At 40.2% G+C, this 13,784-nt stretch overlaps 1 protein-coding gene across 1 annotated transcript in view; it reads left to right on the top strand.

Annotated features, from left to right (window-relative positions):
* The window catches only part of col22a1 (collagen, type XXII, alpha 1), a 75,703-nt gene extending 64,710 nt beyond the window's left edge, over positions 1-10,993 (top strand). Inside the window, exons 55-65 of the mRNA XM_012873666.3 lie at positions 1,843-1,896; positions 3,434-3,487; positions 3,606-3,659; positions 6,174-6,245; positions 6,329-6,364; positions 6,461-6,505; positions 9,013-9,192; positions 9,324-9,390; positions 9,532-9,714; positions 10,266-10,343; positions 10,433-10,993. Of these exons, the coding sequence (XP_012729120.2) occupies positions 1,843-1,896; positions 3,434-3,487; positions 3,606-3,659; positions 6,174-6,245; positions 6,329-6,364; positions 6,461-6,505; positions 9,013-9,192; positions 9,324-9,390; positions 9,532-9,714; positions 10,266-10,343; positions 10,433-10,623 (1,014 nt within the window). The 3' untranslated portion in view covers positions 10,624-10,993. The remainder of the gene's footprint in view (positions 1-1,842; positions 1,897-3,433; positions 3,488-3,605; positions 3,660-6,173; positions 6,246-6,328; positions 6,365-6,460; positions 6,506-9,012; positions 9,193-9,323; positions 9,391-9,531; positions 9,715-10,265; positions 10,344-10,432) is intronic.
* Positions 10,994-13,784: the final 2,791 nt, after the last annotated feature.

Raw genomic sequence — 13,784 nt, 5'->3', positions numbered from 1 at the left:
TTCCTTGATTTCAAAGTTTTGCCTGGATGTTTCAAGAGATACTTCTTGTTTTTGCGGTAAAATAGATGGACATTTTTATTTCTGACCAGAAAATGTTTGTCCAGAAGGATTTTGGGTAATCCGTGCGGACGGTTGCAAACATCTGTCAAGTTTTAATGTGTGACTTTTGGACTAGGTGTTTCTTTCTGGGTTTGTTACACTTTTTATCCATGTTGGTAATAACCTCAGTTCACCGCGGACGCTGAGTCTGGACTTTCAGCATCTCTCAGTTTAAGGCAGACTAGAGCATTCATGGTTGGTTCTTAAACATCCTAATCAATATCCTCCCATCTTAATGTGACCATTCAGAAGCTTCAGAAGAGATTGTCTACGGTTTCCTAATGGCCTCTAGTTAATTTCTTTCATAATTATGCTTGAGGCTGGTAAACTGTTTTAAGGAATTCTGTTTGACTTGCACAACAACTCTAGAACCCATGGGGGTATGCCTTTTTTATCCAAACTTTGACACCTCACCAAGCCCTGACTTGTGGGAGACCGTATGGGTTGTATTTAGTCAACTCAAGCAGGCAGACCCGCATAGTACCCACCCAGCCTGAGCAACATCTTAAAGTAGCCCACATTCAGATGTTGACTGGGTGTTTGAGCCTATATGTCTATGTTTGTGAGTTAAACAAACCCATAATGAGCCCCAGCTTGTGCAGCCAATTCCTATTTATGATAGACAATGAAGTTGTGTGTACATTATCATTCCACCCTGGAAAAACAATCATTCAAGTGTATTATAAAATGCTAAAACCAAATGTAAAAATGATGGCATTAATGAGTATATGAAAAAATTTGACTTGGACGAAGGATCTTTAGCAAAGGGGTGAGGGGTTGAGCAATATTATCACAAAAAGAGGTGTACTCTCTTTTTGTGGACACCACGACTGGCTTGGTTGAGTCAGATTGTTTTCATAAAGCTGTATATTTACCAATTACAGGTAATCATAGTGGCATATCATTTATAAAACAGTTAACTGTTGGTTGAGACATGACAGCTTTAAAAAAGTATCACTTTTAGAACTACATACAGTAATTAGCAGTGTAATAATGGCGAGGAACATTAAATGCACCTTTCACAAAGATAAAGTTGTGTCCCCATGAGCCATAGTATATATATATATATATATATATATATATATATATATATATATATATATATATATATATATATATATATATATATATATATATCCAAAACGTAAAAAAGCCAGGAATAGCCTGTTCAGCACTGCAATGTCAGGCTACACCCTGTCACACACTCACTTTTTAGTTTTACACACACACACACACACACACACACACACACACACACACACACCTCTCCTCTCCTCTGGAAGAATCAGCACACCTGCTGCTTTGCCTCTAGCACAGCTCAGCGCGCACCAGCAGGGAAGCTTCAAGCCACAGAGAGACGTGAACAATGGCACGCCTCGTTACAGGCAGCATCTCAGGGAGCAGCAGCAAGGCGGCCAGCCTGTGGGCCTTGCAGCAGCCCCAGTCTGTCTGCAGTGCAGACATCTTATTAGGGAAAGTTGAAAGTGTTGCTATAGACACGAGCTTCTCCCTGCACTACTTATAGCTACTGTCTTTAACTGCCAGTTAGGGGAAATCTCTGCACACCATTATCCTGAAGGCAACATTTAATAGGAAACATTTGGTAGTGTGGACATGGCTCAGGGTTTCGTTATAGTTTTCAGGTAAATGGCCATTTAGTTTATATAGTCACTGTTATTATATAACTCAGAAGCAGTTTTTTTGTTCACTTTTGTGTTGTTTTTTTTTTTTTGCACCACACAGGGAGAGGATGGAAAGCCCGGGTCGGCGGGTCGTGATGGCAAACCCGGAAAGGAGGTACGTTAAACTTGTTTCACTAGAAATGGTGTTTTTAAAGTCAGACACAGAGGCACATCTTTTATACAGTATGCCAGTGCTACAAAACTGAAAAAAGTATTGCTAAGCCTGTTCTCTAATAAATCATACTTTGATACTCCTTAATAAAGTGAAGTGTAACCAACTGCCTTCAATAGCCACGGTTAGGTTATAAAACAAGCTTTGAACAATTCACAGAGGCCAGATCAGTCCATCATCTGAAAATGGAAAAGGGCATGGCACAACCTATAAACCTAACAAATGCTAAACATGCCACCCCAACCATCAAACATAGTGATGGGAGCATCATGTTGGAGAAATGGGTGTCAGAAAAGCTGGAGATGAACAGCAATCTTCAAATAAAACCTCGAAAATACTTAGGACTGGAGCCGAGGTTTACCTTCCCACAGGAAGCACCCTAAACATTCAACCAGAGCTACAATGAAATAGCTTAGATCAAAGCACTTTGAAGTGTTAGAATGGCCCAGTCAAAGTCCAGACATAAATCCAGTCAAGGATCTGTGACAAGACCTTAAATTGTTGTAAAATTGTAAAATTGTCACATTCCCTCCCCATCTAATCTATCTGAGTTTCAGCTACTTTGCCAAAGACAAATGGGTAAAAAAAAACTATCAGCCTTTAGATGTGCAGAAGTGGTAGAGATAAACATAAACAAACACAGGGAAAGGAGGTTCTACCAAGTGTTGACCCACTGGATGGAAACAAAAACTGGAAGATTTTCCTTCCATTGTACATATGTGAACTAATCTGTGGAGGTCCATTGAATAGCGATATATTTATGTTTTTATAGTTGTAACCTGACAAAATATGGAATAATTTAAGGCTGCGGATATTTTTTGCAATCCACTGTAATTTAATGAAGGACGCTAATTAGAACAACAAAGGGGATGCAGTACACAGACTGCTGTGCAGCTACAGCAAAGCCAGCTAAGATAAAGGACTCATGAGTACACAACAAAAGAAAGTCAAATAAAAATAGTTGGCACACACAACTTAATGAAATACCTTTGCTTTCCGTGATGTTTTTTTGTTCTGTTTGACATCAACATTACCATTACTGTTATTATTCTCTATTTAAAAAAGCATAAAGCTTTTTCTGTTGTGTGCATTTAGTAATGACTCAGTTTCACATGTTCTCCACATTTAGACAAAAATGCTCTCAAGTTTTAAATCACACAAGCATTTAAACCCTTGCAGTGCATTCTGCGTCTGTTTCATGGTGCAGGAGGAGTTTCTTCCATCCATCAAGTGGCGAACCAAATAGTCACACATTTAAAGGCTGCAGTGCCCCCATTTAGCAGGAACAGAATCACTTCTTAAAATATATTTTTTAATCTTTTTTGCTAAAATCATTCGGGACAAACACAATATTCCTTTTGGAAGACAATGCCATTACAACACGAAACACAGTAGTTGTCACATTGCTTAAAAATCACACAAACAGAACACAATAATATTTAAAAAGCAGGAGATGTTAAAAACGGATTGATTTCTGCAGGGTCCCAAAGGACCTACTGGCCCAGAAGGACTTCTTGGACCAAGAGGAGAGCCGGTGAGTGCGTGATGCAGACAGATAGATCAGGGACATAACGAGTGACGCTCCGGTCATTTCTCCAGCTCTTCTTCAATTAGATGTGAACTATTTTTTGTTTGTTATTTTTACATCCCAGGGCAAGCCAGGTGAACCAGGACCATCTGGAAAATCCGGACTCCCCGGAACACCAGTGAGTAAAATGTTTCTGCTTAAATCGTTTGCTGAATTCTTGGTAGTTCAGTACAAAGGTTAACAGCATCCAAAAATGTTTTCAGCAACAGGTTTAAAGTCAGTCTCTGCGATAGTTTAGAGATGTAACAGTGCAGAGATGTTTTCCTTCATCATGAAGTTTTGACTTGAAGATTTAGCCAACAGAGGTGCACCAACCAGAAATTTCCCATCTCGGGTTGTTATAATACTGTAGTCTGCCAATTCCAATGTAAGAGTATTTAACAGCAATCAAAATATGTTCCCAATGTTACCTGGTCGGTGCCTTTGGATTGATGTGTTCATCAATTGGGAAGAAGTACATTTTATTAGATTACAACTGGCTGATGGCCAGTCAAGTAAAATGCTGTACAATTCAAACCCCAAGCTGGTTTTTCAGGTGCTAGTTTTTGAAGTGGTAGTACAACAGGGTTCTTAAAGTAGCATAAGTAGTCTTTTCTACTGGTGATATTCTACATTTCTTAGGATAAAAAGATCAGTCAGGTGTTGAGTGCATCTAAAGGCACAGTGAGGTTATAAAGGACAACAACATGTCAGATTTTGATTGATGCCAGGTGTAAACGTTGTTCTGAACAGGAAGGAAGCTTCACTCAGAGTGAGCTAACAGCAGTTGTGACTAATGTAAGATAAGGTCCTGCAAAGGCAACAAGTGGACCTGGACCATCTCCTGGGTTATAGCTTCCGTAGAGCATCCAGTGATATATATGGTCCCTGGTGAATAACAGCTATCTGATTAAGTGAATTCTATGCACGCATGTGGGATATTTTGAACAGCAGCATGACTCAAGCATAGGTACAGAGCTGAAGATCTCTCTCTGAGAATACTTGTACCCCTATATGTATATCAAAGTAGTTTTTTTTTTTTTCAATTTACGCAACATGAAATATTTTACAGTAAGGTATTTCTAACCCCTAATAACATTGCATGGACAAATCGAAAAAGGTGTCTCCCAATGTTTGACAGATGTTTGTACTCAAGCTCTGTCTTTACTTCTTGAAGTGACCAACTGGGATGTTTTCTTCACTTTTTGCTGCCATTTTAAGGTCAAAACTGTTCTTCCTCAGGAAATTGAAACAGACTAGACTTTCCATTAAACTGTTAAAGCACTTTTTACAGAGCTACCATAGAAAGCATTCTGTGTCTTAGCATAACAGTGTGGAATGGGATGTGCATGCCACAGGAGAGGAAGGATATAAAACATTTAGCGAGGTCAGTACAGGGGATTGTGGGATGCCATCAACAAGATCTAGACACAGTTGTTTGCTGCACGAGTCCAGAAAATGGCCAGACATATTACCACAGATACAACCCACCCGGGAAGTGCACTGTTTGTCCCACTTACATCAGATAAATGATTCAGGAACATTAAATCAAAAACTAATAAACTTAAAAACAGCTTATTTCCCAAAGCTATGAGGGCTATCACCCACTGGTGAGAATCAATACACCCTCATGTGTGTTACATGTTTACCAAGGCGCTACTGGTTCCACATGTTCTTGATCTGATGAGAATGATTTACGCTGTCGCTCACATGCAGATGTTTATTCGCACGCTTTCAGTTTCTCAGGGAATGTTTGTTTGGACATGTAGGCGAACTGCACAGTTCTGTAACTTGAAGATTTCATTTTTTCCAGTATTTTACTGTGTGCATGAATGTATCAAACGATGGAGCATTCATGTGAAATACTCTTGCAACTGCACAGTAATCTATATTGTCTGTAAAGGGACTATTTGTAAGCTTTAACATTCTCAGGAAGTGTTGTTGGTCAGTACAACCAAGTGATTTCAGAAAGAAAAGTTTGGAAATATGTCTTGGTGTGTCTTCGTGTTATGTCTAATTTGTGTGAAACCTGAGCTGATGTCTGACTCATCAAAAATGTTATTATGGTAACAAATGATGACAATAAAGTGATACACATGATGAAATGCATCTTTAAAGGCCCAAAATGAATGACGTTCATGGTTACGGTGACTGTAGGTTAGCTTTTCATGATGTCATCGTTTGGATTTGCATATTTTATGATGGAAATGAAAGGGATTGTAAACTGGACCATGCGCTTAACTGTTATTTCTCAACAGAATTACCTTGTGGCTAAAACTGGAAGGCAGATGGGTTATCAGAGAGGAGATGATTATATCAGTCAGCAGAGGGAGCAGATAATCAGGAACTCCCTGGGGGAGGGAGGAGGGGCAGGATTCAGAACCCAGAGAGGTCTATCGAGGACAAAGCCAGTGATTTTTCCCTGAATAGAAAGACTACTTGCTTGTCTGTAAATATGAATTTTAATCTCTGGGGGGCATGGCCTTGTCCAGCCAAATTATTTTCCTCAGAGGTTTGTATCCAGGGCATAGCTAAATGGAGCTCAGAGGTAATCTCATTGAATCCACAGTGATTGGCGGGGCGTTTTGGATGCGAGTGCAATATGCCAAGTGTGAGCTGTGTGATGAATAGTCATCTCTGTGCTGTCCAACAGGGTATTCGGGGAGACAAGGGAGAACCGGGCAGCCCCGGATTGCCAGGCTTCAGTGGGCCCAAGGGACCTGCGGTGAGTGCTGAATTAGTATTAACGTTATCTTAGCTTGTCAGAAACAGACAATAGATTCATCAAAATGTTTATCTGATTACCAGGGTCCACCTGGTCCCATTGGCCCTGAAGGAAAACAGGTGAGGATTTCTAGCGAGCACTAATAACATAAAAGGAAATGATAATGCCTTCTAGACAGGTCAGGTGCACTTCTACTTGTCCACTGTGTTTTACAGGGAATACCTGGCCGACCAGGGGATCGCGGCCTCAGAGGAGATAAGGTAAGAATAACAGCAAGGGCAAAAAATTAAAGCTAAGTCTAAAGACACAACTAGAAAATACAATATCCTGGAAATCAGAACTCCAAGAACCCCTGTTAAATGGAAACAAAACTGTCAGGCACATTCGCCCGACACAGACTAGAAATCAGTGGTAGTTTAGCGTGGAAACAACCATAGTTACCTCCCTCCACGCATGGAAGTAAAGGATTTGGTCCAAGATGCTGACTCTGAGTCAGCTTTGAAAATCCTGACTCAGACGCGGCCCAAATATAGAAGAATACATGGTGGAAGAGAGTGAAAAAGCACACGAAGCCTCCTCACTGGGCAGGTGGTGGGAAAAGGTGGTTGACAACATAAAAATCAGTGATGTACAAATAATAATTGATGAACAGCAGAACTGATTTATTTAGTTTTTTATCACTTTGTAACTGCTCAGCACTTTGTATGAAAAGTTAAATAGTTATTATTATTATTATTATACCCTGAAAGGGTAGTCATGTGTTTTTTATGTTGTGTACTATGTAGTCCCAGGTAAATATTGTTAGTGATGTATCATAAGCAGAACTATTTTTAAGTTACTTGAAATTGTTCAAGCCCTGGTGTTCATGGGGTAGTATATGCCACATATCACACTCTGGATGGGAAAACGTTCACACAGCCTTGTAAAAATATAATTTTGTAATGAATACTTGAGACCATCAAAACTTTCCAAGTATAACATGACGTATTCAACTGAAAAACAAGGAATTTGTCTCAAGTAAAAATAAAAATAACACAGGCAAGATGCAATGACCCGGTTGCACCCCCATTAAACTAAGACTTTATTAAAGCGCCTTTTGATTCAGTTCCACCATTCAGTTTTCTTGGGTGCACACCTGCCAAAAATAGTGAGTTTGATTAACACCAAAATTCTGCTGCCCCTGTGGGATTTTCTAGACATTTAATCATTTGCATCGTTCAGCAGAAAGCAAATTTTTCAGAGGTTTCAAAAGTATTTATAATTATTACTCAGGTAGAAGTATAGATAGCAGGATTTCAAAACACTTCTGTGAAAGTTCAAGTATCAACTCAAGCTTGTTACTCCAGGAAATGTGTAAAAGTACCAGTTTCAAAATGACTTAAAATATAAAACTAAAAGCAATGTAAGGAGAACAATGTTACTAAGAACAAAAGCTCATGCTGCACCACAGGGGACTATAGTGTACTGTCACCCTCCCCTTTTGAGATGTATCAGGCTATATGTTTCAACTGCATATATGCCGATTTAAAATGAACACATTTTAGTACAATGTGTACAGATTTAAGAACCATATATGTGCATGACTGAGCACTAGCATAGGTTTCAGGAAGCAGATTTGATGACTGGTTGCCTTTAAGTGGTAATGGTGCAAAAGTCAAACTGCATGGAGATGTTATTGAAAACCTTTATTGAAAATGTAAATGTACATCCAAGCTTAGCTGCAGGAATCTGTGAGGGCAGCAGATGTAAGATAACAAAACTAGACAACAACACGTGTGTATCCAGGGCAGGCTTAGTGACATTGACATTCGTATGGTTGTCTAGACTGGGGAGTCAAATTGAATGGTTAATCCAAGGGATTAATCCAAAAAACAACACATAAAACTACTAATCTTTATTGATTCATTCCTGATATGTACTTTGCTCAATTCTATAGCTAATGGCAACAATGTCAAATTTAACTTTGCATCCAACTATCTTGAAAAAATCATTCCAGAAACGTACAGAGATGTAGAAGGGTCTGCTTTCCTTGGCTACCAACCTGCACACAGGTGCTTGGTTGGCACATTTGGTTCAAGTTCTGTCTAGTCCCTGCTACAGACATCTTCACGCCAGGCTATGTACAGCTGCAATGTTCGTCTTCTTTTTCTTCTACATATGCTTGTTTTATGACGGTTGGCAAACAATAACCACCTTAGACTGAGGTGTGCATGAACACAACACTACATGGGTCATCAAACCCATAGAATCTTCCCAGATTCTATAAAACAGTTTTTAATCTGTGAAACCGTCAGTTATGATTCTCATTTTTCTCAAAAATATCAAAATCTTGGTCTCTTCTCATTCGCTGGATGTACCGTGAACACTCTGGGAAGGAGAATCTTCACGACAGGATCATTTATTTTAAAATTTGAATCTACCATGTCAATCTTTCTGCTTGTTAAAGGTTCCTAGTACTGACATCGTCAATGTAAATAACCATGAACTTCTCTCTGAATAGCTACCATTTTTAAACTAACCAGATTTAAGTTTTTTTTGCAAGCTAGGCCTTAATTGGAAAACTAATTGGAAGAGCTCTATCTACTGAGTGTAAAATATTTATAACTCAAAACCTCCTGACAGACCGCAAAATGTCAACATTAGGATGTTAACCAAACTGAGGCTTAGTGTTTAATGGTGCTGAATTCCCTCAATGATGCAATATCTGTGGTTTTCAGGGCTTTTTGAATTCAAACCGCTCAATAATAACTGTTATTATTAAACTCAGGGAGACCATGGCACAAAGGGAGAAAAAGGACAGAATGGAGATCCTGGTATGCCTGGGAATCCCGGTCCCCCAGGCAGAAAGGGCCACACAGGGATGATGGGCATGTCAGGACCACCAGGTGAAATCGGGCCCACAGGTCCTCAGGGACCTTCAGGAAACCCTGGTCTCCCGGGACCCAGGGTGAGTGATGTCTACATCTGCACATGTGTTGGACTATACTGGAAAACATCGTTACATCCATGGCTGTAAAAGCCGTAAGCACAAATGGCATCAACATGTGATTTAGTCATTTAACATGTCTCCATCTTCAGGGAGAGTCAGTGTCATTGGAGCAGATGAGGAGGCTTATCCAGGAGGAGCTTGCCAAACAATTAGATGGTGAGATGACACTTATTTTGTGGAAGTGTGGTACGGGTAGCTAGTTAAATGTTTTCATTTCCTTTTAGAAAATTTAGGGTAACACTATTTTAGATTGCAGGGAGCTGCTAACGTTTTTTTTTTTTTTTTTTTTTCCTTCAGCCAAAATGGCTTACCTCATGGCTCAGATCCAGCCTGCACATGTGAAGAGTACAGCAGGTCGTCCTGGACCTCCAGGCCCTCCAGGTAAAGACGGCAGCCCTGGACGGCAAGGCTCCCCTGGAGAGCCGGGTATGCCTGGGCAAAATGGAGGAGAGGGACCCAGGGGACCCATGGGCCCTAAGGGTAAGAACAATACTATATATAGGTTTTATATTTATGTTCCACCTACATATGGCCAATTCTAGTGGAACAAGATAGCTGCCCTAAGCTGCTGATAATGCTAACTCTATAATGATAATGATGCATATTTTAAACTACTCCTGGTAGTTTTTCAAATACAAATTATTAACTTTTTTGAACTTGAAACTAGAGTCCTCAGTCCTCCTCTTATGTGAGGTGTGACATAAATTGGTGGCTCATCCGGGATATTTTACATTTATAATAGAAACGGGGAACTTCTCTGAAGAGATTACTGTATTTAAATTCACCACTAAGCTTAAAACAATACACAGCAAGAACATTAGCTCCAGGGGCCATCCCTCCTGAAGCCCCAGCCTGAAGTCTATGTCTCCTTATGCACAATTTATGCAATCAAGCACATCAAACTAGTTGCGACCACTGTCCTTACCTGTGGTTTGGTTTATTTCCATTAAATAACAATGATTTGATGAGTCCAGGCTAATGCTTTTTTTAAATAAGATTGTGCTGACGTGAGTATTATCTTCGTTTTTCAGGTGATAAAGGGACAAGGGGAGAGAAGGGAGAACCTGGTGTCGGTGAAAGAGGAGAGCAGGGACCTCCCGGTCCCATAGGTAAGGTCCAGGTTCCTCGCCACCGTGCTCACTCTCAGGGGAGCTGCTTCCCTTTAGAATAATAATAATTCCTCCTTTTTGTGCTACAGGTCCAGCTGGTCTTCCAGGATATGGCAAAGACGGAAGCCCGGGTCAGGCTGGAGCCCAGGGAGAGCCAGGAAACCCCGGACCACATGGTCAACCCGGACCTCCAGGCCCTCCTGGCCAGTGCGATCCCAGCCAATGTGCTTACTATGCCAGCCTGGCTCAGAGACCCCACACCAAAAACGTAAAGGGGTAATAAGGAGCCGGAGACTCACAGAGCTGGAACTTTGGCTGTATTTATGAACTTATTTGAGTCATACGGAATCAAGGACATTTTCCCTTTAAATCAACCTCGCCACAGAGGGCTGAAGTAACAGGTGCTGCCAGTCAGGTTCTTCATTGTCTGCTATCAAGCTTGGGGTTGGGGTGTAAAAGGGGACGGCGCAACATGGAGCACTTCAAATCAGGGGCACAGAGGGCAGCTAAACATGTTTTTTTTTTAACTTTCATTCTGTCTGTACCTTAAATGGGATGATAAAACTAATGTCTCATGCCTTTGTCAAGGTTTCCCTGTCCGCCTTGCATCAGTTACCCATCACAGCCCACACCACGCCGCGTCACTTACTGCTTGCTAAAAATATCTCCTGCCATGGGTCTACCTCCAGTCAGATGGCGGTTGCTCAGACATGCAAGCTCTTTCTTGTTCTGTTGCCGAGGGTGGGAGCAGACGATACGCAGCCGACAACAGAACCAGTCGTGTGTGGGCGGTGACTGGTAAAACACCACAATCGTATTCTCCTAATCACCATGCCAGTAGCAGTGTCATTACGTCGCCTTATTGCCCATAGTCTAGAAAACTCGCCAGCTACACATATAGCCAGTTTGCACAGCTTTTACAAATCTTCTAAAACACAAAAAAAAGGACAAAAACTGATGGAAAGGAATGAGTGTGTTAGGTTTTACCTACACTAGCCCCGAAGTAACTGAAGACCTTGACTAGGAGCAGTTTTATGGATGTGCTAGTTTTTTCTTAAACTGTTTCTCGACACTTCTTTGCCGCTAAATTGCGTGCTTGTATGTGTTTGGTGAAACTTATTGGGTGTCTCAGCTTGATGCCTGTGTAGTTTATAGACTCCAGTTCGGAACTAGAGAGCTGGTTCACCTTCAAATGTCTCTCCTTAAAGCTCCAAACTTCCTGGGACTTTGCTCTAGTAATTTGAAAAAATATCTTTGCCACAGACTGACAAACATCTCAGTTGATAACTAATAAATAGTCAAGGCGAAAAGGCTCATTGTGCGTCAAACCTTTCAAATGATGGAACTTTTGCCTGAGATTCAAGACCACAGAGACTTAAGAATGTAAAGTTGCATTTCACAGGATATGGCCATGTTGGATTCAGACTGGTGTTAAATTGTGACTTTTCTTGGTGATAGCAGCAGAAGTGCCATAGCACATTTCTGAAGTGTCTCTCACAGCTAAAAATATCACCCATGGGAACATTGTGTGGAATCTGAGGGAATTTAAAATAAAACACCATTAGAAGCACGTTCTATTTCTCCGTGTCCAACTGGCAACATCAAACTAGGAATGAACACCACAGATGTCAATGCAGCAAAATATTCATAAACCTTTTGGAAGTGCAAGTGGCTGAAGTTTAAATGACACAGAAAAGTGTGATTTTGCCAGACTGTATGTTGCATCGGCAGTTGCACTGACTGAACGCCTAGCCTCTGAAATGCTCCCAGAGTGACATGGCATCTCATAAAAAAACACAAAACTGAGATGTTGCTGGTGGAATCCTGAACGGAGGCTGCTGCTCCAGTAAATGGAAAGCTGAAGAAGTGGACATAACATTTTCGCTAGATTCTGACATCGCAGGACCGGACAATAAATTACTGTCTTAGGTACGGAAATGCTCAAGACAGGAATAGAAACGCTAAAAACAACGCATGCGGAGAAAAGGTTCCTGCTTATTTCTACTGTTTAGAGTCATACTGTGTGCGTGCCAGGGCTTCAGGGGCATTTTGTTTTTTCTGCATGTGTACACAAAAATTAAGACTGGGATGTTTTCAAACCTTTCCACTCTGGAACCCATTCTCAAATTATACTTCTTTAAGAGAAAACATGTCGTTGTGTACATTATCAGTAGAAACTAAACTAAACTACTCCAAAAAAAGCAGTAACACATCAGGTTGACAGGGTTCACTGTATCCATGGGTAAAAATTCCAGTCGTGATATTCCCTAGAATGAAAAACTGGTTATATAGTTTATTGAGTGGTGCTTCTTTATTGTTTAGCCAATGACTGTCCATTCTTCATTCATGTGTTCACTAACAGCAGAATTTGTCATTGTGAATGCAAGGGAATACTAGGCAAGCTTGTTACAGCCAGCTGGCCAGCAGTGCACTACCATATTCTTAAAACAACCCAATAAAAATCCCATCACTTTGGTACTTTGTCTGGCCTACTAAAAAGGCTTTACAGCAATGAACGGCATGATGGAAAATGTAGTTTTCCTTGAAACCAGTATCTGGCCCCTGCCTGAGGAAGACTGGATCTGTTCTGGTTTTTCAACTAAATCATTTATAGACATTTAAGGATTAGTAATATTGGATATGTGAATACATTACCAGATAATCTGGACTGATCTCAACATATGATTGAATAAACTTGTTAAAGTATGCTAAATGTGGCTTAATTGGACTCAGAGCTGCTCAACTTAAATTTGAATAATCTTTTAAACACTGAACCACTAAATTATTAATAACTTTAATTACTCATTAAAGTGGTTATTATTGTGTCACTGCTATGTTTCTCCAGGGTCATAGTAATTTTTTTCTTTTCCAAATTATTTGTATCTTGAAGGCAGAACCGTTATCTTACAAGATTAAAAGACCCTCATGCTTCATTATTTTCTCCAAATTCTGAATCTGATATGGTTTCTTCTGCAATCAAAGCTAGGTGCTAGCCTAAAGACAAACTTCAAAATGCAGATTCAACTAAAATTGTTTAAATCTCAGTGGCTTTCTCCAACATTTATTCACTTTTATTTTAATTTTTTTATTTGTTTTTCCCAGCCAGGTTGGGGGTTCAGCTAGCTTACACTGTTAGCATGAAATGGCTTGCTTTACACTCGCATCTCCACTAGGCCAAGTAGCAGGTTTAGCTTGGCCAAGCAAACTATGTTACCAAGACTTCTTTTCATCTTTAAACATTCAGCAGAACAGATTAAAAAAAACTTTAATAAATGAGATTATTGTTGCCTCTAAAGCAGCTTGTGGATAGGTGCTTGAAATTGAAGGAAATTCAAATATACATCACATTTGCTTCTCAATGGCTTGCTCTTTCTGTTAGATCTTAGCAGCTGTTAAATTATTCATAATTTAATCAGATTTGTCTTTTATTCCATTACATTC

Source organism: Fundulus heteroclitus, chromosome 13 (genome assembly GCF_011125445.2).
Source record: "Fundulus heteroclitus isolate FHET01 chromosome 13, MU-UCD_Fhet_4.1, whole genome shotgun sequence".
Lineage (NCBI taxonomy): Eukaryota > Metazoa > Chordata > Actinopteri > Cyprinodontiformes > Fundulidae > Fundulus > Fundulus heteroclitus.
Note: the sequence above shows the minus strand (reverse complement) of the source record. Positions and strands in the feature narration are given on the sequence as shown.